Below are 27604 nucleotides of genomic sequence, written 5' to 3'. Positions count from 1 at the left end.
TGGTTTCGGCTCCTTGCTCAGTTTCTCATCAGGGGCTCGAACTACGATGAAAAACGCGGAGTCGATTCCAAGCATTTCGACTCTTAGAATCACAGGCCGAGAACTCCACCCCGACTCCCACACCTGTTGGAGCTGAAGAGTCGAATCTGAATCGACTCCCCATCACTAGGAAGTGAGGGAGTGAACGGCGAGCTTCACCACAGGAGGATGAGCGCTAGCGAGCTGTTTAGCTCAGATGTTGTTGATCTGAATCGTCCCGCGATGGAAGATTTTATCGACGTGTGTTGATTTGTCCGCCCACCGAGCACCAGAACAGAGAAGAAGAAAGAAAGAGACCGGGGTAAATGCGGTTAAAGCTCTTCAGATCGCTAGCTCTTTAGCTAGCTAAGGTTAGCATTAAGCTAGCTAACGGCTAGTCCGCGTTAAGCCAGTACTCCAGTGTTTTGGTCCTGGCTAAAGCTGCGGTGACCCTGAACGCTGGCTTTGCTTTTATTTAGTGATCTTCGCAGCCGGTTATCGTAGTTACTGCATTAGGATAAGCGAGAATGGTGATTTGTTTTCAGGGACAGACCATTTCGCGTAAGTGTGAATAACCTTAGCCAAACGTAGCTGAAAACAGCTTGTTATTCGTCAGCTACTCGTTCGAAATTTTCCGTTCCACCTTAAATGGTGCAGCAGTTACATTCTGACGGTTTAGGCTGAGGCGTCAAAATGGAACTGCTGCACCATTTAAGGTGGAACGGGACAGTTTGAACAAGAGGCTGACGAATAGGAAGCTTCTTCAGTGTCGCCTCAGCCAGTTAACCTGGCTAAAATCGCTAAGGCACACCTTCCCCTGTGCTTTAGCTCTAACCGTTAACAGTGTTCTTTAAAATGGATTTACTTCTAAATATATCTGTATAAATCAGCCAGCTAGCTGTTTTTTTTATGTTGGTTAGAGATGTTTATATATTTCTCTGTCTTTCTCACCCCAACTGTGTACTTGTATGTACTTACTCTGCATCTGCACATCTGTCTGTATGTTTATCTGTCTGTACCCATCCATCAGTCTTGTCTGTCTGTCTTACCTGTCATCTTTTTACCTATCTGTGTACATTATATGTCCAAAAGACACTCCTCAGTGTGTTCAGGGGGAAAACCTCTGCTGAAGGGTAGTTATAAAGCCCCCCAGCATTGAGCTGTGGAGCAGCTACGCTCTCTGGAGTGATGGAGCTCCATCCAGTTCCTTTGGGATGAGCTGAACTCCTGATCCAACATCAGTACCTGACCTCACTAATGCTCTTGTGGCTGAACGCAGTCATATTGTCACAGCAGTGTTCCAGTATGTAGTGTAAAGTCTGTGTAAAGAGGCTGGTACTTTGGCTCCCTGTTAAAGGGGAGTTCCACCTATTTTTCAAAATTTCTGCATAACTCTATTATTGAGGTGTAAACAAGGTCATTCAGAGTGGAGTGATGTGAAGACCACATGTACGTGTCTTGAGGTTTTATATGTGATGTTGATGATGGTGAAGTAGCGAATAGCTTTTAAAAAAGGATTTTAAACCTTCCGACAGCTACCGTCTCAGTCAGACATCAGGCAGCGTTCCTAGCTGTTTCATGTAGTTACTCTCTGTGAGGTTGCTTTAACAGTCAAATGTCTGGTTTCCGTCACCGCCTCTGTGAATAGTTCTGGGTCTGCAGGTTTCTGTACGACGGAGCATTTCACAACCCACTTAGAATGGCTTTGTTTACATCATAACCATTTAATAAGTCAGAAATGTTGAAAAAACTGGAGGAATTCCCCTCAAATAGCCTTGATGTTAGAAAAAATGTTACTGTATTCACCTGGTTATGTGGCTGGAAAGTGCTTGGGTTCAGTCACAAGGTTATATTTTATTGTACGTTAGTATATAAGTTGTAGTCAATTTTATCTTTTTATATATATATATATATATATATATATATATATATATATATATATATATATATATATATATATATATATATATATAACAATACAATGGAATATAATACTATACAATAATTTTTTGTGTTTTTTCGGTTGAAAATAAAATAATAGGTAATGCAAAAATAAAAGGAAAAATTATAGGTATAAAATGAATGGACATAATAATCGTTACAAAAACAAGTACAGAAGCTGTAGCTTATTTTGACTGTTCTTTATAATTCATATTCAATCCTGCATTTAAACAATATAGAGTAAATAAGTATATAAAATCATTCAGTGATGCTTTTTCCCCTTCCCATTACAGGTTGCCTGTGTTCTCAGGCAGATCTGATATCTTCTACAGTACGTTAGCTGAGTGAGCTGAAGTCTGTCTGTGTCTGTTTCTTCAGCTGCAGTTGAATTGCTGAGTGCTGCCGCTGCTCGTCACCATGTTGGACCACGCTGACGTGAGTTTAACCCCGGAGGAGCGAGTGCGCGCTCTGACCAAGAAGGGCAGCGCGGTGGACGTTAACGAGGCCGTTCCTGCCCGCCGCTACTTCCGCTCGGGCATGGAGATGATCCGCATGGCGCACATCTATGCCGAGGAGGGCAGCCTGGAGCACGCTTTCGTCCTCTACAACAAATACATCACGTAAGAAACACAGGCTTAAGGTCATGAAGAAAAACCTGACGTGCTTTTCTTTTTGTCAGCTTTAATGATGATGATAGTTAGAGGATTATTAATTAGTAACTAATATGAAATTAATATGTAATCTGTGGTTATAGGAGTGAAGAGTTAAAGTATGGGCCACCACATGGACTGTTTAAGGGTTTAAAATCCAACTCAAAATGCTTTACGTAAAAAGAGTCATAATAACAACAAACAGCAACAACAGAAAAGTGTAAAATATTAAAGAAGGACAGAAATATAAAATTATTGAAAGTAATAATGAGCAAAATAAGACATTTTCATTCAGAAATAAATTTAAAAGAAGCTTAATATAAAATGCTAATAAACCAGTGTCAGCTGTTAATGCAAATATAAGATCTATAGACATGCTAAACTATACAAAGTATTTGGTAATGTCCAAGACACATGACACGTCTTGTGGGAGTTCCAGGCTTTTGGAGTTTGTCTACAGAAATGTCTGTAAGGGTTAAAATACAGCACAAAACTGACATAACCTGTCTTGTTTTTTGTTACCTTTTTTGTAGGAATGGCACAGTGCCAATTTTTCTTTTTTGATGCTGATATCAAAACCATGAGTATTGAATGATACCAATACAGATCTGATACTTTTCTTTATGGAAAGCCATTTTCTAGCTCCTTTTGAAACGGTATGTGAGCAGTGTTAAAGTTACCAAAAGGCCCATTCGCTCTGTAGGCCATACAGTACATTTATGGAAAATAAGCTTCAGCAGCTATGAATTTTGTGATGTTACAAGAAATGGTGCATTTTCATACGTCCACATCTTCAGCCCACAGCTGTTTAGTTCTGGCCTTTAATATTAAGGTTATATTGAAGTTATAAGGAGGAACAACAGTGAATGAAGAGAGATTTTGGTACATAAACTCACAAAAACCTCATGCGTGAGTGAGTGAGCGATGTTTCAGGATATGTTTGTTACAGGATTGAATCACATTAATTCTTTCTGATTTCTGATCAAGCATTTTCTGCTAATATCAGCCCGATACGGATACCCATCAATATCAATACGCCATCTCAGCTTTCTGGCAGTGTTTAGGGTAATGTGATTTAATCCAGTTTTACTGTCCTTTCAACCCAAGGCTTTTCATCGAGAAGCTCCCCAAACATCCAGAATACAAGTTATCCAACATCCCTGAGAAGAAGGACACTCTTAAGGTATCTGAGATTGATTTTGTGCTGTGTCATCTTTCTAATCAATACTGTTATGACATTATGCCCCGTTAACGCACAACACCTCAGTCAGCATTGTGCTGTGTTTGTCCGCCCCCCTGATGCAGAAGCTGAAAGAGATCGCTTTCCCTCAGGCTGAGGAGCTGAAGAAGTGCCTGCTCAGGAGATACGAGAAAGAATACGCTGACTATCAGGCCAAAAAGGTGAGTCCTCACTGAACTATGAAAGAATCAGGTTTCTTGCACTTCTTCATCCTGTTAAAAACAGGGCTCCTATAGGTTCAGCTAGAGACCAAGGACTGGATTCATGAGGATTTCCAAAGACAAAATTTACAGAGGATCTAAAGACAAACAGCAACGTGCAACTGTCAATAAAACAATTCTTAAATATTCTCTTTAGAAAGTCTAAAAATATTTAAGATTCTTTTATTGTCACACTACAGTGTTGGCCGTAGTTTCACCAGGTGTAGCTGTGGGTGGGTGGGTGGGTGGGTGTGTGTGTGTAGTTTCCCAGTGGTAAACAGTAAACATTAAAGGATAAAATTTAAAGAAGAAGACGGTAGAACCCCCACGTTATGAGTACCAATATAAGAAAAAATGTCAGTAATTGATGTTTATCTTAAATAAGGTATTAGAGTATTTATTAGAGCCCAACAATAACAACCACCTGCATTTATCAGAATCAGCAAAAAATATCACTAATAATGTGTCAATAATTATCGCCTGTCTTGGTTGCAGCAATGCCAGGATTTGAACTCCCTCTGTCCCACCACCTCCTGTTGAACTGTATCACAGTCATTCAGCACTATGGTTAAAGTAACTTTCCTGAAACTTCAGCACGTGGAAAAAATTATAACACTTGTTTTACATGTTATAACAATCATGTTATAACCAAAGAAGGTTTTATGAAGAGAAATAATGAAATAAGGAACCAAAATTGTAGTGCATTCATATTCCCAGTGTTACAATATTAATATTAAATCTTGTGAAATTCTGTGTTTGAGTAATATAACAACTGAGGACTGACAATCATGTCAGGCAGTAGAACATTAAAATATGAAAGTCTGTCAGCAGATAATATTAGTTATTGGAATATTTAGCCCCTAAACATTGGTATCAATATTGGCCACACAATTTTTATATTGGTGGAGCCCTCAGATATATCATGTGGCCTGTTCATGTCTGTAATAGCTTATCACAGATAGTTTGAGACACATTTTGAAAAGGCTTTAAGTTTAAACACCTGAAGGCAACACTGGAATGGAGAGAAAACAACAAACAGTCATAAAACTTAAACTAGTGTAAAAATGTGTTGTAATACTGCTATAATGCATGTAATAAGCTCACATATATATTAGAGTATTTAATAATAAGCCTGTAGGTTTCTGTAGGTGTACCTGTGATCTATGTGTGCGTTTGTGTTAGCGAGAGAAAGAGGTGGCTCTGGAGCGCGAGCAGATCAAGCAGAAGGAGCTGGAAGCCGAGCGGAGGCGTGTGGCGGACCTGCAGAGGAGGCAACTGGAACAGGAGCAGTTCAGCGTGTTTGAGGAGATGATTCGGCGGCAGGACCACGAACGTGAACGTCAGCGTGTTCTCCGCGAGTTCAGCACGCCCACCTCACCTGCCGGGAACGCCCCGCTTATCCCTGGCATCCAGGGCCCGCCACTGCCTTACCCAGCATCTCCCACACCACCTCAGAGCCCACAGTATCCCTCCACCAATCACAGCACACCGTCAGCACCAGCCACGCCCACTCCACCTCCTGTTCCTACCTTCGACCGCTCACTCAAGCCAGGCACCATGGGCAGGACGGCTAACAGTAAGGCTTCTGTAGTACATTATTTAACCAGGACTAGACAGCATGGCTAAATATTATGATGTTTTAACTCATTTCATACGGAAGATTATTGGTAATTAAAACTATTTAAATCCTGGACCTTAAAAACAAAACACTTTTAGCTGTTGCAAGCTGTTTTTTTTTTATTATGCCAAAATGAAACTTTTATTTTAGCAGATTTTAGTACAGTACAGTCCCTGTTACAGTAGAGTCACTGTCAAGTCTGTCAAGTCTTTAAGTATTTAAATTTTTTTTTTATCTTTAACCATTTAGCAACACCACCTGCACTTCACATTGTCTCAACATTTAATGATTAATAGACCAAAAGAAAAAAAAATGCCAGAATTTCAGACAAGGGAGGTTTTGTTATGACGGTGACTGTAATTATTGTTCTCTTTGTTTGCTCATGTCTAGCCCCCAAAGCTGGGGGAGTTCGTAGGTCATCTAAACTTTTCACTTTTCCACAAGTGCAGGTCTGTTTAGACATTCTTAGTATATAACTTATCAGCTTGTTGTCAAGTTCCAGATTATCAGGAAAAGCTGCAGGCTGTATCTGGTCTTTAACCCATATTAATCATATTGAGATCTCATATTAAAGTGCTCATATCATGGCAAACGAAAGTTTTCATTGCTTTTCTGAAAGAAACCAGTTTGATGTAGTGCGTAAATAAAGTTAAAGCTTTAAAACTCACCATTCACTTCCTACTCCATAAAGTCCATATATGGAAACTGAGCTGCAAGAGCAGCCTGTATTGAGTTCATTGTGTTTATGATGTCGTTTTACGGATATCTGCCTATTCGGCCTGCGGCACTTTCGCTCCTCATATTCTCTCTGAAGTTATAAGGAAAGTTCCAGCCCTTTGTGAATGAGACACAATACGGAGCAGTCAGTCAAAACATGTCACGTAGATATTATTGCTGTCGTCTCAAAACCTCATACCTTAACTGTGAATGTAAATTTAATGGAACAAGATGTTTTTCCATGTCATTTTGAAGCGCTTCTTTCACTTCCATTTGTCCTGAAATGTTAAAACAGCATAAAGAGCAGCTGGCATTTTCAATTCTGTAAGACAAAATAAATTAATGACGAAAATGGAGATACAAGGTTTTGTTCTGGTGATGACAATGTATCTGTCTTAAAGGGACAAAAACAGTCTGTTTAATTCTAAGGGATAAGTTGAGTTGGGGATGAGTTGGCCCATGACTTTTGGTGCAGGTGGAACTCAGAGGAAAAAAGTTAAACACAAGAAAAATGCAGTGTATGAGGTCTTTGACATCTACTGTCACAAAGCAGAGGATAAGCAGTGCGTTTCCTCTTTAATGCAGATACACTGGTGGACGGTTTGAGGCAGGTAGCCGTCCCCTCTGAGCTGTGCAACAAGTTCCTACACTTGGCCAATAACAACACAGTCCGAGCTGTGGAGACGTGCGGAATACTCTGTGGCCAACTGGTACGTCCAATAATGCACCTTTAATGACAGAATATACAGTATATGTTTGACTGACAATCTGAGGCCTGAGACCATGTGACATATTCTTGCTCGCTGTTTGCTGATTGGTGTTTGTGCTTCAGACGAGGAACGCGTTCACAGTGACTCACGTGATAGTGCCTAAGCAGTGTGGAGGTCCTGATTACTGTGACACAGAGAACGAGGAGGAGCTCTTTCTGGTGCAGGATCAGCACAATCTCATTACGCTGGGCTGGATTCACGTAAGCCACAACCACTTCAGTATAAACCATAAAGCATTTAAGTGATTCTCCCTTAGATGTAGTCAATCAGTCAAGATGTGTTTAGTATCCAGTGTTTGTTTCTTAAGTTTTGTACTGAGGCTTTGAGTGTAATGTAGCATACAAGTAATGGAAGCTTCTACTCCACCAGTTATCAGTAGGCAAACTAAGGATGCACCAAGATTATGGCTACCGAAACATTTCAGCCAAAAAAGGTAAAAGTAGCACTTTCGGTTTTCAGCCGGAAGAGAACAAAGGCCAAAATTCGTGGCAAAAGATTAAATCATGCTATAATACAGGGTCTAACACCTAACAAAGCATATGAATGAGAATGAAAAGAGAAATACTGATTAAAAACTCTGTTTTTGTTTTTTTCGTTCTCCTGTGCTGGCTTGCACAAACTCTTTCGAACAGTTTGAGCAGCAGCAGATATACAGTGGGGTAAAAATATGACAACAAGACGTTCATAATCACTGTTCATGCCGTGGTGAAGTATCAGGAAAAGGCTCCTTAGCTGACCAACTGTTCTCTGTAGTTTTATTTCATGTGAACTCAGTTTGGTCCTGTTGAAGGCTGATTTTATCAGTAATAGAATGTAAACAGGAAATTAGGGAACAAATGTTCTTTCAGGTTTGAGTTTTGGTTTTTAGCCCGATGCGTCTTAAATATGTTTTTTTGTTTTGGTGCCTCATTAGTGGAAATTACACTTATCACACTCCTGCCTTAAACCATGTTGAGTTGTTAATGATCTCAGATAGACTTACTTATGTGGTTTCTGATGCTGTGGTTCAGCTTCCTCAACAGGGATTAATCCTGGTTCTTTACTACATTTTCCTTTCAATATAGAATGTTAATTCAAAATGAGTCAAGGGCCAGGCTTAATCCCTGTCTGGGGAAATTGACCCTCTATGGCATAGAGTCATTGGGAAGTTCATTACACAGCTGGAAACAGCTGTAGCTGTATTTGTCATTGTTAAAGATTTATGTATGGAAGAAACTGTGAAGTTTGAGAACTTCGAGTGTATTTTCATCCACTTGTATAGTAAACCTGCGTTTGACTGACTCACTGACTCACTCTCTCACTCTCACTCTCTCTCTCTCTCTCTCTCTCTCTCTCTCTCTCTCTCCCCTCTTTAGACTCATCCGACTCAGACGGCTTTCCTATCCAGTGTTGATCTTCACACTCACTGCTCCTACCAGCTGATGTTGCCAGAAGCCATCGCCATTGTCTGCTCGCCTAAATTCAACGAGTCAGTGCTCTGATTTTCACATTTTTAATACTGTATTCCTGTCACGTACGTTATTGTCTTGCTGTCAGTTTACTGTCATGCGTTCTTAGACTGTTCCTTTGGAAAACTGCACTGTCAACAGACTGGAGACACTTTGCCACTTCATAAAACTGGAATTTTCTTTTAGTGAAGTATGAAAATAGATTAGAATAGGTAGACATATAATAGATATGTGTTAATCTGTTTGGTATATTTAGCTTCAGAACTGTGAGAGTAGGTTTTGTCTAAATAATGATTTTGACTGTGGTTAAAAGCATCCATTGAAACTCTTTTGGCACAAGGTTGTTTAAACGTCTGAGAGGTTTGAGTGCGGATGAGTGCTGACATTACATGAAGGGGATCAAATGTGTGGTTTTCCTCTGAATAAACCTGCGTGGTCTGTAATATGTGAAATTATTGTAAACCGAAGATGCTGCTTTTTCTTTTTTTATACATTTTGAAGTCAGGTGACCATAAACTTGGGTATTCTGTCAGCGATATTTTGTATTTAATACATTGTCAATTTCGCTTGTATGGTTTGCTTCAGGCTGATTTTTCCACCAATTTTTGACCTTTGGTTGTGGTTGCTCTACAGGACGGGCTACTTCAGGTTGACTGATTATGGAATGGAAGAGATTTCCACCTGCACACAGAAAGGCTTTCACCCTCATTCCAAAGAGCCTCCCCTGTTTATCGTAAGTGTCGGTCACAGTAAGTGGATACAGCAAGATGCAGCAAAGAGGTTTTTGGGATGGCATGTGTACCTACAAATGTATGATCATTTCCATCTAGATGTATCTAGTTCCAATAGTTTTTTTAGATGCAGAGCTCCTCATGGACCTGCCTTGAAATTCACTTACTCGCTCACGTTTGGTAGGCAGAAGATGATGCTGTGCACAAGCACTCGAGTGCTTAGTTAACGGTTCGAGGTGCCAGTATACGAATTCTAAAATCACTATTTGGGTTTCCATTACTTTTTATTACAGGAAGATGGAGAAAATATATTTGAACAATTCAGGGGAACGCTGATTTTTATGTTTTAGTTCTGTGATATATGACAGGTTTGTGAGTATATGAAACTTTGCTACTTGAACGAGGTGGGTAATCCTGAAAATAATCAGTTTAATAGAAGAATTATAACCGTGTAAACTCCTGAATCCGATTACATTCCCAGTCGGAAAGTTTAAGTACCTTCTGCATGTGCATCGCAGCATAGTGAAAGTTCAAGTTCAACTTGGCGGAGCAGAAACTGGTCTGCAGAGGAGACTAAGTTTATGCTGTGACCTTTAAAAGTTTGCGGTGGGACGGACTTCCAGCTTTTGTGTCTCAGAATACGACGTCTTCCTCTCACTCTCCTTCAATAAGTGCAGGTGAAGTACATTTTGCTGAGTCTGTCATTTTAAAGTAATTAAACACACAAGCACTGCTCACTGCTGCTCATCTTGCTCTGACTGTACTCACCTGATGCTCACTGTCTGTGTTTACATGCAAATATTTTTGCCAATCTGATTTTGAATACAATCGGATTACAGATTAAGACTGAAGTGTTTGTATGCACACTTTACATGTTTCCAGTAGGCGCGCTTGTGTTTTTAATTGCTTTAAAGTGGTCAGATTCAGAAAAATGTCCTTCACATGTACTTATAAAGGAAGCGGTGAGAGGTTGTGCTCTGAGACACACAAGCTGGACGTCCGTCCCACTGCAGTCTTTTAAAGATCAGAGCATAAACTCCGTCTCTTTTACAGACCAATTTCTGCTCCGAAATGTGGAATGTTATAAACCTTTCGCTATGACGCGACGCGCATGCGCAGAGCTTACTTACACGGTCAGATTGGAATGTAATCGGATTCAGGCGTTTACGCTGCTATTATTCTTCTATTTAACAGATTATTTAGAGGTTTACCCACCTCGTTCAATCGGATAGAAATTGTATTCCGAATGCCCTCAATCAGACTAGATTTTTCAGATTGAGGTGTTTACATGGACGTATTCTATTCCGATCTATTAGCTATTAGTCGGATTATTAATGGATTATTAGTCTGCATGTAAACGTGGCTATTGTCATGGAAACATCTGCACCAAGTAGTTCTCTACGCATGCATGTATATCTGGATCGGACAACTTTTAGTGAGCATGTAAACTGAGATTTTCCATCAGATTGTTGAGTTGAGTGAACACCTCAGTCATTAACTATAATCGTTATGTTTACAATTTGATTGACAAAAAATTTGCCTGTAAATCCAGCCCAAGAATATGTTGACACGTCGTCCACTGAGGAGAAAACAACTTGTAAAAGATAACGGGTCCATATCCATTCATTAACTCTTATGGATACTCAAATATCAAAATTAAGAGGAATTCAAGTTCCTAATCATGATAGATCTTTATTTTTTTGGTAATATAGAGGTAAATTTTAATTTCAGCAGTACTTTTCTGTTTGCATTTGTTTTATACGGCAAATGTGTTTCTGATATCACTTTTCAACTGCCTCAAGCCAGACTTTTATGCAAATTTTGCAAGTCTTTTTATGTTTAGATATACAAAAAAACGCATGGATTGAAACCTGGCTACTGACCCCTTTGTGTCTTTGTTCAAATAAAGATGCGTATTTTTCTGTTTTCTTGTCTCGTCCTCAGGGTGGCAGCCACATTGTAATCACGGAAAGCACCGTCACGATGCTAGACCTGCGCTGATCTGATCCAAAAACCAGAAAAACGGTACAATGAAGCATTTTAAAAACCCGGATAGCAGCTATATACCATTATTACTCTTAACACGCTATGCGGACCGGCACTGGCTAAACGTGGGATGGTTTTTGACCAATCAGCATTTACAGGTGGTGGGATTGCGACTGTCTGCGATAAGCACTTTTGAGAAGAAAACACTCTAAGAAAGAAGTCTTCAGAGACATCTGCTGGGAGCTCAGGGACGTACGCTCATCTAAGGAACTGTAACTTTGCCTCCTTTCACTCTGCAGACTGACTTGATTGTTTAATTTGTTCTGTATTAATTGTGAGTCACTCTGTGTCATTGCGTCCTTGTCCGAATTTTATGATGGCGACGGTGTTTCACACTAACATAGCTCATCTATGTAAATAAAATTAGAGAAACCTGGTGTTTCTAAAATTATTTCCAGATTTACAAGTTGTATGACTAATGAGCTCTTGTATGTCTGTCCATACAAGTCTGTAACAGACAGTGTCATCTTGCATGTTGTTACTAAGCAGGCTGGCTTTTGACTGAACTGAACTTGTATATTAGTACTTATCCAGTACTTCTTTATGAGAGGGAAAAATGGGGGATGCCGTGATTTTAAGGCTGATTTCAGATGCTTTACAACCAAATTTGCCAGTGGTCAATATTTATCAGCCATTTTTAACCTGAGGCTCACATTGTGTGGACTAAACAAATAAAACAGCAAATTTCCATACTTAGTATTGCAGTATAAAGGAAACAATGTACATTCATAAATGAAAAATGAGTTGCCAGTTATATAACATGCATGACAAAGTGCTATATTGGCAATATTTAGCACACTGAGTCATGTGTATTGTATTATTGTACCAGCAACATTTAAATACAATGCAAGTTCACCTACCTGCCTCACATTATTTACGTCATAAAATTGCAACACATTCTGATCTTGGCTGGTTCCAGTCATGCATCCCAAGCAAGAATCATTAATGGCTGGCTGGTAGGAGGGCTGAATGATTTTTTCAAGTTGTGATTTTGATCTTACTTCATTCACCGTCATCTTAAGAAGCTTCAAGTAGAGAAGCAGTCTGGCACACTACGTTCAGCATTTAGATTTAAGCCTGAAAAACTGCATGTGCTCAACTTCAAAAAAGGATGTGGAGCTCAGTTTAAATATATTAGCCCATTTAAATCGTCAGAACTTGATCAGAAAAATCAGTCAGTACTACTAGGCAGCAGTAAGAGAATGTACAAGAAGAACAACAGCGACTCACGTGTTCTGGGTTTGTCTGACACTAGAGGGCGCTTTCGTGAATAATCAGTTTATAAATGCTTATTTTTTTATATAGAACAGTGTAAAACATTTCAACACTGCTGTTACATGTTCGAGCACCTCTGAACACGAGTTGTAGGACTTTCTGGCTGTACCTCATGTTCATTAATGACGTCAGTGAGAATGAATTGCTTCACTCAGCCAATGAGCCGATCAGCTCACCAGCCAATCAGCGCACTGTAGCTGCAAGGCTAGCGTCCTACTGCCTAAAACCTTTTTGCTGTTTGGGTTTCTTCAGATTTCACATTTTTAAGCCCAATTCACCCCCTTTCATTGAGGACACGCTGGTAGGCACCCTTCATGCATATTTTTTAAAAGAAGAGAAACTGACAAACAGACTCACTTTGACGGTTGTCAATACGTAAAACACATTTGGTTTCACTTTTCCTTCAAAGCGAAGATGCCATGCTTTCTTAGATTTCTTCATAACGTGTCACCATCGTGTATGGAATATTTCTGCAATGAAGGATGGGCGATACGTAAAATATCACAATATTTAAAGAAGATGAATGATGCATATCACAATGTTTTGCTTTCTGAAGTTTGCGGAGACGATGGAGACAGTCATACATTCTAGCTGTTAATTGTACTGTTTTTTATAGGATATTTTACATCTACTCAAGTCATTAATTTAACAAAGCAACACCAATGACTCAAACCCTGTGTGGTGTTTACACTCCATGCCAGTCGTTTCTTGTAGTTCATTTAAATAATACCAAAGAAATCAGTTGAAAAAATGATCCAGTCCATTTTTTATTAATCCACAACACCTTGTTAGCAAAGATTACAAATACTAAGACTCATCCCTACAGTAGGAAGCCGACGTCAACACTTATTACCGTTACACACAAAAAAAACCCTGTTTCACAGAAGAGGCCGTTCAATCATAAATTATTGTAGATTAAAACATTTTTAAGTCCACTCCTCAGGATCGCATTTCAGGCTACAAATGAAAGTTTAATTTGAGAGCTAAATTTGAGTGCAGAATGTGTGATTGGTTATCAAACTTGCGAAGCAGCTGTGGTCAGTTCAGGCCCCTGATTCACTTCCCATGTCAAAAAGGTCAGTATGTATCAAAGGACATGCTGGTGTCCTCCGTCAACAGAAATGTGATGTTTCTGAACTCAATACTGAAAGGGTTCGGAAAAGGAGGAGCCTCAGCTCCGTCTCCTTGTTCCACATCCTTGAGTTCCATCTTTGTTGCATCCAATCTCAATGGCAACCGTTGCCATGGAAACAAGCAGTGGTGTTTCTGACTGTGTGGATTTAGAGGTCAGGTCAGCCCAACCAGTCCAGATCGTCCTCGTCACTATCGTCACCGAACAGGGGGGCGGGAGGGGGGCGTCCCTTTAAGCTCTAGGGATCAATCAGACAGCAGGAAATGTCAAGAGAGCTCAAACGCTAAACAGAAACACCTAAAAGACAAAGTTCACCACCTAAATACTCTTGACTGCACCAGCGTTAACAGAATTAATACAGTCATATGCAAATGTTTTGGTCAAATGATGTGATTTGTTGATTTTCTATGTGAGGGTAAGTAAAACATCCTCTACAGAGAACATGCCTCTGTACATTTTAATACACAGCACTGATTTGCTGAAATGGACATGGGGGGAAAAAACTACACAAAAAAAGTGGCATGTGCAAAAGTTATGGGGCATTTGAAATACAACTGCAATTCCAAAAAGGTTGGGATGCTGTGCAAAATGTAAATGAGTGTAAATAAAAACAATGCAATGATTTGCAAACCTCACAGATCCATCTTTTATTCACAACAGTACACTAACACATATCAGATATTGAAAGTGAGACATTTTACAATTACTTGAAAAACATTAACTCATTAAGAACTTGATGGCAGCAACGCATCTCAAAAAAGTTGGGACAGGGGCAACAAAAGGCTGGAAAAGTAAGTGGTACTAATAAAGAAAAAACAGGAGCAATGTGTAATCAACTCACATGGCTGGGTATAAATAGAGCAGTTTAGAGAGGAAGAGTCTCTCAGAAGCGAAGATGGGCAGAGGTTCACCAAACTGTGAAAAACTGCATCTAAAACTTTTTATGAAAAAATGTTCCTCAACATAAAACCGCGAAGACTTTGGATATCCAACCATGTACAGTACGTAATGTCATTAGATTCAGAGAATCTGGAGAAACCCCTGTACACAAGGGACAAGGCCGACGGCCAATATTGGATGCTCGTGATCTTCCACACCTTCCCGACCACCAACAGAAAACTTTTGCCTCATCAACAAATGAGAAATTCAGCAAAGCAGACCCAGGACTGCTGAACAGCTAGAATCCTACATCACTCAAAACTGGGACAACATTCCTCTCCCAAAGCTCCAGCTTTCGGTCTCCTCACTTCCCAGACGTTTACAGACTGGTGTTAAAAGAAGAGGAGATGCTACACAGCGGTAGACGCGGCCCTGTCCCAACTTTTTTGAGATGCGTTGTTGCCGTCAAATTCTAAATGAATTAATGTCTTTCAGGAAATGGTCAAATGTCTCACTTTCAACATCTGATATGTGCTCTATGTTCTACTGTGAAAATATGGGTCCATGAGATTTACAGATCATTGCATTCTGTTTTTATTTACATGTATTTACATTTTCCACAGCGTCCCAACTTTTTTGGGATTGGAGTTGTAATACATATCATTTTTTCTAATCGGGTAAATGCAGCAAAAAATAAAAACTGACTTTTAAATCAGCAGAGATCGTTACATATTAAATGTTTTCTCTGTAGAGGACGTCTTCACTTATTTTTATTTAGAAAAACAACGGCATCATTTTATTGGGGGTGTTCACACTTTTACATACGACTCTGCTGTTATTTTTCACTGCACACTTTTGTTCCATTTAGAAATTGTGAAAAAAGGAAGATTTTGGCCAAAAAATTTGTTTTTCAACAAACTTCACAATTTCACAATTTCAACTATAGTGAGTGCAGAAAGACTGACTTTGTAAGTAAGAACTGTGCCTCATCAAATCTACGTGGACTGTAAATGATGTCAACTGATCGTTGAAGCACTTTTATGAAACTTTGCAGCTCCATGTGCCTTTTTATGAGTTTAAATCTTTCGTCTGATAAACGCAAGCAGGGCCTTTATTACAGGCTGTTTTGGAGCTCTAATCTGAGGTTACAATATCGATATTAATATTACCATTTTATATCTCCGAGATGTAAACAAAGTCATCCAGAGTGGTTGGAGGTGAAATGGTTCACTGTGGAGAACTGACCCACTCTGATCCATTTACACTGGTGGTGATAGGAACCAGACGTCGCCATGTCCAAATATAAAACTACTTTATTAACCATACAAAATGACAACTGAACCTAAAGGAGTGTTTTATGTTTTTATTCTAAATACATTTTAAGCCAAAACTTTATCACCAGCAGTGTCTTAGACTTCAGGCAGTGTATTCATAACCATCTGATAGAATATCATTCTGTGAGGTTTTAGAGACAGTAAACCATTCAGACGTCTGGTTCCCATCACCACCACTGAGGAATTCTCACTTAACATAAAGTTTCTGTCCTGGACTGTTATCCATTTATCATGATCTCAGCCGCTTTTATTTCCAAGAAGAGACCGTGAAAACCAGTAAAGTGTTTGGAGCTGTAAGTCCAACACTGTGCAGAGCAGCTTAAAGGCCTCCATCATATCGAAGTGCCCTCATTAACAAGAGACAACCAAGTACACTGGGCCTCATTTACCAATATCTTCCTAAGTTTCTTCATAAATGTGTACTTGAGAAAGATGCTAAGAAAAAGTCTACGTCAGATTATTGTCGTGTTCTTAAACTGCAGAACTGTTTGCACCGTTCTGCTCTTGAGTGTGTGTAGATTCTGTGCTTACCTACATAAGCGGGTTTTAAGAAGAACTTTCTGGTAAATGAGGCCCAATGTTTTTGTTTTTTTAAGACATTTGTGTGAAAAACTGAAGCATGTCTTTAACTTTTTTTTAAATACTTATACTTATAAAACATTCCAAATCTCAAGTTAATATTGGACAGAATTAAATCGTCAGGTAGTAGCAGCCCTGCCCAACAACTCTGCTTATATTTCTGTCCCAAACTCTGTGCTGATCTATATCCCACCAAATGGGGGCAGGAATACAAACTCCAAGAACTGGAGTAATAAACTGTAAAAAATGAACCACAAACTCTAGACAGAGCAGTTTGCCTCTGCCAGTTTGACTGCGGCTGTTTCATTTAGTGTCAGTCACTAAATGAGACTGACTGATTAGTCAAAGGATAAACAGATAAACATGATTTGAATCAGGAGAATGTTAACACTCTAAATGATGACATGATTAATAATCATTAATCTGGTTAGTTAACAGTAAGATTAGGTCACTCTGGGTACATTATGGACAACAAATGGAGAAAGAATGTGTGTGTGCGCGTGTGTGTGTGTGTGAGAGCTTGCTTGTGTTCATTGATGTGATCCCTGCTCACCAGCTCTTCCTCCTCTTCCTCGGTGGTGGCGGGCGGTGGGAGTTTGGTAGGGGCGGGGCTCTGGAAGAATGGGTCCTCTGAATTTCCCCCTTCTACCCTCTCAGAGGGGCTGAGAGAATAGCAGGGGTGAGTGTGGACCACAGGAGAAACTAAGAGAAAATGGACTAAGACCCCATTTAAACCTGGACGTTTCATGTATCTACAGTGCATCCTGATAGGATTTTAAACACGTGTTGATACATTTGGTCCCTGGTTAGTCGGACATCTGGTTGCTATATAGTGCATAATGTGTTCCTTGTTTCTGTTTTTTGAAAAAGATGGTTGTCACTTTGAAAAATCACAGTTTTGGACACCATTAATTTCCTTAAACTACCAACTGAAGCAGTCAGGGTTTACAGGACGATGGCTGTTTGGTGAGATTCAGTTTAACTAGCAAGAGTAGTGCTAACAAAACCAAGCCATGTCTCAATTTTGCCTCACGAGTTCTGAAAACTCATCGACTGCAGTCGTCACTGTAGACCCGCCTTCCTTTTTATCTGATTGGTTAGCACTGGCAATGGGCAGTATGGTCAAACATGTATAACAGCATAAAATTAAACTGACAGTTGGTTACTTCTGTGACAATCTCACTGTCTATCGTCCTACATACACGTTTTCAAATAAAACCGTTTTAGACGGTTGTCAACCTATTTTTATGAGCTTACGTTTTTATTCTGAGACGACCCTCAACTTTTAATAAGAACAAATCTGAAATATTTTAAATGGTAAAAGCAAAACTCAACAATATGTAAATAAACCTCAGTATTGATTTCTAACACTAGCCCCGTGGGCTGGCAAAAAATGGGGCTAAATGTTGTCCCATGTTTGAATTTCTACTTTTTAACTGCTTATTTTTCTGCAACTTCCATGTTAAAATTTCAAACAAGATGCCAAATTCCGCTTTGCTAAACCCCAGTTTCATGTAAATATCCTAGAGGTGGGCGATATGGAAAAAATATAATATTGTTATACTTCAAAGAAATTTTCATGATACATGTCATGATATTTACTTTTTCAGACATCTAATCAATTAGAATTAAGAAAAAAGAACCAGTAGTGCTACATTTTAAAAATACTATCAAAAACCAAATAATTTTTATTCAATATTTTGTACTGTGCTGCACTAAATCCAGTTAAATTGGACTAATTTTGTCTCTTCAAAATGAAAGATCTGAATGAAAGAATGAAAGGTTGGTCAATGTTCTACAAGTACTGATGATATCTACGATATCTTCAGAAAAACATACCGTATTGTATTGGGACATCATTTATCACATACTGTTTCAACAGGACAAACATCCCTGACTCAACCACTCAGCTAAAGGGGGAAAAAAAGCACTGTTTGCAGTATATGTGCTTATTTGTGGCAAACTTGTATACTGAGGAGGAATTTCAGTCTGTATACTGCCCACTGCTAACACAGAAAAAAACACTCATGACGTAGGATACTTGACCCCTTATTTCTAAGGGACTAAGGATGCCTGTAGCATTTCATATGAAAACAGCCACTCAGGGCACAGGCACCCAGGCGCCCAACGTGAAAATGTAAAGCCACCCTAGTCGTGGCCACAAACATTATCACACAACGAATTAGCCTTCAGTTGTTAATATCACTTGTATATCTGGCCGAAATGCATTTTAAACAATCATCTGAAGTGGTTAGAGCGATCAGAGCGATCAGTTTTTCCTGATGTTGTTTATTATCTGTTTTAAACGTGGCTTGGGTGCGTATGAAATGACCAGGTTTAAACAGGGTCTAAGACTTATGCAGACTCTGAGGGACTCTGGACAAACTCATGCATGTAATTTAAAGCTGGATACAGTCAATCACACATACATGCTACAAATCCGGTTATGGGGTTAGTTAATAAGGTTTTACACTGTTATGAAACTATGCATTTTCTTACAGTAATACCACATAATCAAATAAATTATGTTTTAGATTTACCAACATATGGCAATGAATGATGATTCAAAGAATTATGCCAAGACATGTAATAACTCCTCAGATTTCACGCTGAGAAATCCAATTACTGGCCTCATGCAGACAGCTGCCCGTCTGGAGCTAGAAAGCTTGACACAGTGAGAATATTCATGGCTAAGCAGAAGACAAATGGCTGTACTAAGGATGGGCATGGATATTCAAATACACACATATGCAAACTCATTTCAGGATTCCTGTACTTAACCAGGAATCTGAACAATGCAGGGGTAGTTTGCAATTAAAGTTAAATAAATAAATAAATAAATAAATAAATAAACAAGTAGCTGTATATAAAACGCAGAACCACAGAAAACAGCTAAACACAAGCAGCTGATCCATCTCACATCAAGCTCAAAGACCACATCCAAGTAGTTTATGTGGCTTTATGTGCCTTTAGGGTGTTCTGTGATGTATGAGGTTGTTGTGTATAAACTCTCTAAGTATTGCATTAATGCTCTTATTTCACTGTTAAGTTTCAGTTGCAAACAAAGCTCCTATTGGTTAGGCCTTCAGGAGATGAACAGAAGGCCTCACACATTACATTTACTAGCAACATAATCAGGCTGACAATGACTAAAATCAACCATTTAAACTTTGATTTACATCAGGTGGGATCCATTTGGTGGGAGAACACATCCCTCTAGCCCTTCTTGAAGTATAATGTCACGGACCATGAATAAGAGCACTAGTTTAACAATGTTTTAGTCAGTTTTTACAAACAGAAATGGAGAGCAGTGGCAGCTCTTTACTACAGAGACTTTAGAACGGTAAAAATATATCATCACTTTCAGAACAAGACCGTGTAGCTTTACAAAAAAAAGTAACTTTACTGGAAAAGTGGTCTAAATAAGTTAGTGTAACAGTTTTAAGTGATTGTGGACCATTTCTACTGGTCCGACTGTCATGAAAGTTTGACACAAAAAAGACAAAAATAGACAAACAAGGTTTTGTTCCGACAGCATCGACATGTTAACGTCTGTTACAAGCTTAGAATAAAACGTGGAAAGTGTTTTACAAGCCTCAATTTTCAACATTTCATCTAGAACAACCAAAAGATCTTGTGAATTACCATTAGCTTCATGCTAACAGGCCATTACAAATCTCAGTGAGCACTTGTAGAAATTAACATGATTTGACTGAATTTTGGGATTTATGGTCCAAAAAGAAGACCTAGCTTTAATAGTCACAGATCAATGGATATTCAAATACTACCCTTTATTGCAGCTTAGTTTAAAATGACAGACATTTGAACAGTAAGAATGGTCAAAATGCCCATCCCTAGCTTATTCTGGAGCACTGACTTGGATCACAATGTTGCCAAAGCTGATGATTTGCTTACCTGGTGGGCTGCGTAGCTGTGGCTGTGTCATCCTCTTGCAGAGGGTTGGGGGGTGGTGGGGGGTTCTTTGGGGGTCCCATGGATTTAGACTCATCTTGCTCACTTTTCAGATCTACAACACTCTCACTGTCAACCTTCACTTCCTCTACAGGTATGATGTCACATACTGGAGCTGCATTTACATCATCTTCAGAAATTACTTCATTCTGCGTCTGAATCTGTGGTGCTTCAACCTCACCGTCTGTTAGAAGTGGTTCCTGTTCCTCCTTTGTACTAACGATCTCCTGTGCTTCCTCATTCTCTCTGACAACTTCCTGTTTGCCCTTCTCCTCTTCTACTTCTCCATTGTCTCCTTCTTTCTGCTCCACCTTCTCTGGAACATCACTCCTCTCCTCTTTCGCCAGCACCTGATCTTCTTCCTCTTCCTCTTTGCTTCCGTTAACATGGAGCGCCTGCTGAAGGTTCTCAGGCTGTGGTTCACTCTTGCTCTCCTCCTCTTCATCCTCCTCTTTCTCGCTCCTCTGGGTCAGGGATGGCTCTGCTTTCGAGAGCAGCTGCAGGGTGACGTTCTGCATGAACCAACCAGACCCAGTTAGTTTTGCTGCTTTAGAACTAAAACAAGTATGTTGTCGTTATAAAACCTTTGACGGAATTTGAAAATACCAGCTGCCCTTTGCAGTGAGTGGAAATCTCATGAGGAACTGACCAATAGAAATGGTACCAAACTGCTTGGAATAAAATCTCTTCACATTAGCTTTATATTAATGGTGTCACCACACATAAAGAAGAGCCTGGGTTCAATTCCCTGGCCAGGCGACCAGGTATGTGGAGTTTGCTTGTTCTGCCTGTGCCTGTGTGTTCCTCCCACAGTCCAAAGGCATACATTCAGATGCTAAACTGCCCCTAGGTGTAAGTGTGTGTGAATGTATATGTCTGTCTGTCTGCCCTGCGATGGGCTGGCGGCCCGTCCAGCGTGTTTGAACAATAACTGAGAAAAAAAACAATGCAGCTAGAAAGAAACGAGGAGGCTCACCTTAATGGTGTTGACGAGCACTTTCAACACATCACTGCCAGTGTATGTCTCATGGAGGTCAAACTCCCCCCGCAAAGAATGGAACACGCCATTCATCACTCGCTTCACCTGATCACACAGAGGACAGTTGAGAGCTACAGCACTGTACTGTGGAGCTTGTGGATGTATGAGGTCTCACAGGGTTATGACGGTAAAGAAGCTGGTTTGTTCACCTCTCCTGCAGTGTCTGTCTGCTGCTGCTGTTCTGCCATCCTCCTCTCCAACTCCAAAACACGAGCCTCTCCCTGCTGCCTCAGGAACTGTACTCTTTGCTCTAAAGCAGAACACTGTGCCACAAACAGGTACATACAAACACAAACACAGGTACAAACACATACACAGTGAGTGAGAGAGGGCAGTGATAGTCATATTTTACCTCTGCGCCTCACTATGTTGCGATTTTGATGTAGTCTTACCACACATGAAAAACACCCAGACTGCATTATTTTAAGGCTTGGATAGTAACAGAATACATCAGGATACAAAAAAAAAAGTTAACTGTATTCTGTTACAGTCACAGGGAAAAAAAAAAAAAAAAGAAATCAGATTATAGGTACATTATGAAATAAGAGTGATTACCAGCAGGATTACATTCAAACCATCTACATGCAAAGTCACAACTTTTCATTCTGAATGATAAATAGGCCAAAGGAGTCGTGAAGCTTTTAATTTTTAGGAAGGGGTTTTGGGGGGCTGCCATCAGCCGACAAATCTGAAAAACAATACCAAAATGAAAAAAATACAAAAATACAAAATAGTTTTTTCCATAATGCCTGAATCTACAGCAGCAAACTGATTTGATCTGAGGTGAGCCAGAGTTTTATATTTTTTACTTAAGGCAAATGTTGAGACATTTTACAAGAAACCTCAACTTTTGAGGAAATGTTTTCTGACTGAGGTGTGAGAAAAGCGGCTACAGCTGAGCTAAAGTCTGTTTATATTTTTAGCCTATACTAACACATCAGCGCATTTTTTTTTTAACCTTTATTTTACCAGGTAAAATGTTTGAGAACCAGTTCTCATTTACAAACATGACCTGGCGCATACTGAGACATATTTACAGCCAAGACGGTAAAATGGACGTAAAATGTTGTGGCTCCCAAGGTGGTTTGATTTTTGTTGAAAGGATAAAATGGCTCTTCTTAACATTTGGGTTGCCGACCCCTGGACCAGAGACTGATGGCTTTCTGTGTTGTGACTGTGTTGAGACGCTAGTGAGCAATGAGAGGGCAGGTCACCCTGCTGTGAAAACAATTTACACTTCTTTACAAAGACAGCAGTGCCGAGGTAAAATGGACAGCACAACTGTAGCTTTCATACAAATAAAAGACTTGTCTTCCTTGCCCACTAAAGAAGATGGAAAAATCTGGTTTTGTAAATCACATACAGTACATTTCTATTGAAATATATCCCCTCAATGTTATTTTAAAAATCCACAAAGTTCAAGTGAGGGACCACAAAACCAAGTGGAAATGCATTTTATGGCTTGTATCAAAGTGCATGCTTGCTGGACCATTCATCACAGTACCCACAGATCAGCAATGTTTGTGATTGGTCGGGATGCTCACAGCACCCAACAGACATCTTATTGGGGGGATTTTTACCTGATGAAAGTTACCCACTAGTTAGCACTCCCGCAATCACATAATGCTATCAATGCTAGGAGGGTGAAGGCTAGCACAGGCTTCCTCCGAGACCTGTGAAACCAGTCACCGCTTTTTTTCTAACTGCCGCTCACGTAACGTCACTTGGAGGAAAGCGCCAACCGCCAGATCTGTTACATCGGCTAACAGACGCCTGCGCTGACTAGCATGGTGCTGAGTGATGGGGGGAGCAGGGGGGGCCATCCTATCCACCCAGGGAAAGCGAGGCCAAATGTGCTCTCTTGGACTCCCGGCTATGGACGGCTGTAGCATCACCCGCGATCGAACTTGCGATCTCCTGATGCTCAGACGGTTGCGCCACTCGGGAGCCTCAACAGATTTTTCATGATTGGTTAAAGACCTATTTTAATGGTGAAGCCTTCCGAAATTTACAGAGCTGCTAAGGCCAATACGCTACAACCGTTAACAAATGATACACTGTGCAGCCACACTACTGACCTTCTCTTTGAGGGCTTCGAGCTCCTCCCCCTGCTCCTGTTGCTGTAGTAACCGTTGCTCCTCCTCGTCCCGAGACTGCTTGAGAGTCGAGAACTGTGGGAGAAGAGAGACATTAGTGTTTTAAGGTGCTCCGCCAACCAGCTGCCCGGCTCATGAAGGAGCGCTTTGTCTGATATGTGTGAAGGAGTTCGTAGGCACAAACACACAATTCTGACTGTGTAAAAGTCTATAATTGGGTTTATCTAAAAGGTAAACTGATATTCAGGCCTGGCGTCAGGGGGTAATTTAGAGCGGCAACGCCCCACCAATAACCATCATGAACCCACAATTGTGTACCTACAGTGTACAGCGACTCTAGACCATCAAAGTAAATGGAAACTTTGCAGATGCTGCTGCACTTCATGTCAAGCACAGCTGGTGTAAAAGGCTAAATAATAACACTTTTGCATGCATCACTTTGTACTATCAGTGAATGTGGCTCTCTGTCGATGCTCTCTTGAATGTGTGGCCCTTTTAGGCAGTAAGTGATATTCAGACTCGACATAGATCAGTGATAGACAAATATGGTTTGAAAAATTGTATATTTTAAATATGGTTTGAGCAAGACGGCCATCAATAAATCTCAATAGCGGATTACAGCCAGCGAAAGTACATGAGCAGGCTGAGGTTTAGGCTGTGTAGGCTGAAACTATGAATGACTCAAAGGGTCAAAATAGTAAAATACATTAACGGTGGTAAAACAAAAATTGGGTGCATTAATAATTTAACTTTGACACCACAAAAAATAATACATCAACATTTTTACATTTGAAAGTAGCCAAAGAATCTTATTTTGTCCAAAAAAGAAAAACTTAGTTTACTAAATACTGTTATTATTGACTATAACCGATTCTTACATTCTACAGGCAGTTCAACTGACGCTTTCAGTCCAGTGTGTTTTGATGGTGTACGAATGTGTGAATATGTTTGTGTACCTTCTCCTGTAGCTGAGTGAGTTTGAGCTGCAGTGCGTCTCTCTGCTCTGTTAGATCAGACAGTTGACGGCTTTGCTGCTCTCGTGCTGATGCCAGAGCCTGCTCACACTTAGCCTGCCATTCACGCTCCACATCCGCCTGCATCTGAGCCAACTGCACACACAGAGACAAACATGATTAGTATATTTAAGACGACAAAGACGAAAATATAAAAAAATGCTTGGAATTACTTGCCATAATTTTTATTTAACTTATTTAGTTAATAGCAACTAAAATGTACAAATACATTGAAAATAGACATAGATTAGATCATATAAGCTAGAGATCAAAATATTTCTTTATCATACACACCCACACACACACGCTGTACCTGTTCGGCAGCTAAGTGGTCAGTGCTGGTCCGAGCTTTACGTAGTTGGCTCCGGAGGTTGTCCAGCTCCAGCTGGCTGGCCTTCCTCACCTCCTCCAGCTCCTCATCACAGCGCTGCCTCTCTGCCTGCCACTTCCTCTTCCTATCCAACAGAGTCTGACACGCATACACACACACAAAACCATGTTTATGCAGTAACAAGCCACACATACATGCATACATACATTCAATACCGTGGAAAAGTCAGAGACTAAACCTGCTTAATTAACTCCTGGTCAAAATAGCCACTGAGTACAAGTTATTATTTTTTTCAGCAACAGGAAAAAGGAAATTCCACAGAAGCCTCAACAACTAAACATAATATTATTTTTTTAGTGGTGTGACCACCTTTTGCCTTCATTACGGCTTACATTTCACTTTTCGGGAGACTTGCTTCCATCCACACTTCCAAAGTTCAGTAACCAAGAAGTTGGTTACATTTTCCACTTCTCACAATCTAAGTAATCCCAAACACACTCAGTCTTGTTGAGCTCTGGGCCTGTTTGTCTTCTTTTTTGTCCGTTCCATTTTCTTAGTAAGAGCTTCTGAGGGGGACAGTGTTGGCGATCTACCAAGTGTTGGTGATCTACAAAGTTTTGGAAACTGCTGTTTTACATATTTTATTTTGACTTTACTATTTCTTATGCAAGTGGATTTTCTTACATATAATCTCCTCAGAACTATCTTCTGAAAAATGTGTAACTTTAACTAAATGGCCTATGAGCATTCATGCGATGTGTGATGACACTCACTCGGTCCAGACTCTCTTTCTCACTCTTCAGGTCCTGCAGCTCTTCATCCAAGTTGCTCAGTTTAAGCTCAGCCTCCTTTCGCTTCTGTTTCTCTGCTCTGTACTGAGTCTGCGTCTGCTCTGCTGCTTCTTTCAGCTCTGAAACACACAACATATGCCCTAAAAGTTTACATAGCCTGAAAGCTGGAAAGACACTGTCTAAGCAACTGTAACATCAGAATATTACAACTGTAATATTTAAAGCTGCATTCCAGAGCATCTTTGCTATAATATGTAAAACACATGGATGTGTCTGTGGAACCTCCCACCTTGCAGTCCAGCAGGGGGCACTATAAGCATTACATGCAGAGGGACTGATTTGGGCAGAGGGAACTGAGACTATAGAATCAGCAGTAAAATCCACTGCGCTCACCCTGCAGCTGGCTCTCCAGGGCAGTGATCTTCTCACTGTGTTGCTGACCCTGCTGCAGGGCAGTGCTCAGGCTGGTCTGCAGCCCTGCGGATTTCTGCCGCTGCGCGGTCAACTCCAACTGCAGCTCTGACACTCGCGCTGTAGAGCTTGCCAACTCCTCCGTAAGCCGCGCCTGAAGAGAGGAACATATTAATACAAAATTACACACTGACCATTTCTGACCACTACATCCAGCGGTGATGTAAATATCATATACCAATCGTAATCAAATGATTATGATTCTTTAGGAAATGTATTCTTTTTCTATAATTCTGATTTTTTTAATACACTGAATGAGACTGGAAGAACAATTTACACAGCACTGGAATACAGCAGAGGAGCACCCTTCAGAAAAGGCCTAATGATCTCTGAGATCTAAACAATGAATGAGCCTCGTTCATCAACCATCCTTAAAAATAAATTTCCTCTTAAAACCCACTTATGCAGTTTTCATTTAGATTCTGACATTCACCACTGTTTTCTTATTTGGGACTTGTTCTCAGGTAAGAACAGAATCTACACAGACTCAAAAGCATAAAGGTGTGAACAGTTCTGCACTTTAAGAAAATGACATACATCCAACAAAGACTTTTTCTTAGAACCTTTATCAACTTAAGAAAAAAAAAACGTAGGAAGCAATTGGCGAATGAGGTCCAACGTCTGTCATTTTTAGTTACATTTTATTCAACAGACTCATGCTTGTATTTAATGGATGGAAAAAAAGGGTTCGATTCTTGAAATGGCCAGTGGAAAAATGGCCAATCAGAAACGGTTTTAATCCTAGAATGACACACTGCAAAAAATGGTATCTTGTGACGTGAATGATCTTAAATCTAGTCAACATATCTAATATTTTTTATTTTGAGATGGTTGTGCACTGATTATAAGATTATCCAGCTTATTTCTGGATATTATAAACTTTTTCAAAGTAACTTTATTAAGTAAAATGATCTCATTATAGTGGCAGATCATTTTGCCGGTTTCAAGCACGTTTCTTAAAACAAGCTAAATTATCTGAGACAATTTTACTTTAAAAAAACACCTATTACAAGTCAAAAATGTATAGAAATAAGGCAAATAATCCTAAATTAAGCTTAAAACAATGGACTGGACTGAAGGCCTAGCTCTGACGGTCATGGCTCTTCAATGGACTATGGACAGTAAAATGTTATTTTTTTTACTTTTTTGGAGGATTTACCCATTTGAAAACAGATTTAAGAATTTTATTATAGCCCATACTTTACTGAATATTTTCAAATAAATTACAACATCCCAAAATCACTGCCACCACTGTCAGATGCATTTTTACACCCCAAACATTCACATATTTAAATAAGATCTCATGAAGAGAG

At 39.9% G+C, this 27604-nt stretch overlaps 2 protein-coding genes across 6 annotated transcripts in view; one reads left to right on the top strand and one right to left on the bottom strand.

Annotated features, from left to right (window-relative positions):
• On the top strand, positions 1-12238 carry stambpb (STAM binding protein b). Of its 2 annotated transcripts, XM_017696304.2 has the most exons (11): positions 1-340; positions 2338-2579; positions 3717-3792; positions 3915-4010; positions 5232-5625; positions 6970-7094; positions 7217-7354; positions 8510-8622; positions 9236-9335; positions 11278-11358; positions 11469-12238. In XM_017696304.2, the coding sequence occupies exons 2-10, from the start codon at positions 2377-2379 to the stop codon at positions 11332-11334; spliced, it is 1302 nt and encodes a 433-aa protein (XP_017551793.1). In that variant the 5' UTR covers positions 1-340; positions 2338-2376; the 3' UTR covers positions 11335-11358; positions 11469-12238. The 2 variants fall into 2 exon arrangements, with proteins under 2 accessions (XP_017551793.1, XP_017551791.1); XM_017696302.2 differs by having other exon boundaries at positions 3-340; positions 11278-12238.
• Positions 12239-13396: 1158 nt separating this feature from the next.
• Positions 13397-27604, bottom strand: part of fkbp15b (FKBP prolyl isomerase family member 15b) — a 31805-nt gene continuing 17597 nt past the window's right edge. For 3 of the 4 annotated variants that reach the window (XM_017696294.2, XM_037536096.1, XM_017696297.2), the window contains 10 exons: positions 26214-26385; positions 25803-25939; positions 25012-25167; positions 24642-24794; positions 23668-23760; positions 21739-21852; positions 21527-21634; positions 20494-21062; positions 17132-17240; positions 13397-14024 (listed from right to left, as the gene is read on the bottom strand). In XM_017696294.2, coding sequence (XP_017551783.1) covers positions 13947-14024; positions 17132-17240; positions 20494-21062; positions 21527-21634; positions 21739-21852; positions 23668-23760; positions 24642-24794; positions 25012-25167; positions 25803-25939; positions 26214-26385 — 1689 coding nt within the window. In that variant the 3' untranslated portion in view covers positions 13397-13946. The remainder of the gene's footprint in view (positions 14025-17131; positions 17241-20493; positions 21063-21526; positions 21635-21738; positions 21853-23667; positions 23761-24641; positions 24795-25011; positions 25168-25802; positions 25940-26213; positions 26386-27604) is intronic. The other variant, XM_017696298.2, reaches the window with a different exon arrangement.

Source organism: Pygocentrus nattereri, chromosome 29, assembly GCF_015220715.1.
Source record: "Pygocentrus nattereri isolate fPygNat1 chromosome 29, fPygNat1.pri, whole genome shotgun sequence".
In the NCBI taxonomy this organism is placed as follows: domain Eukaryota; kingdom Metazoa; phylum Chordata; class Actinopteri; order Characiformes; family Serrasalmidae; genus Pygocentrus; species Pygocentrus nattereri.
Note: the sequence above shows the minus strand (reverse complement) of the source record. Positions and strands in the feature narration are given on the sequence as shown.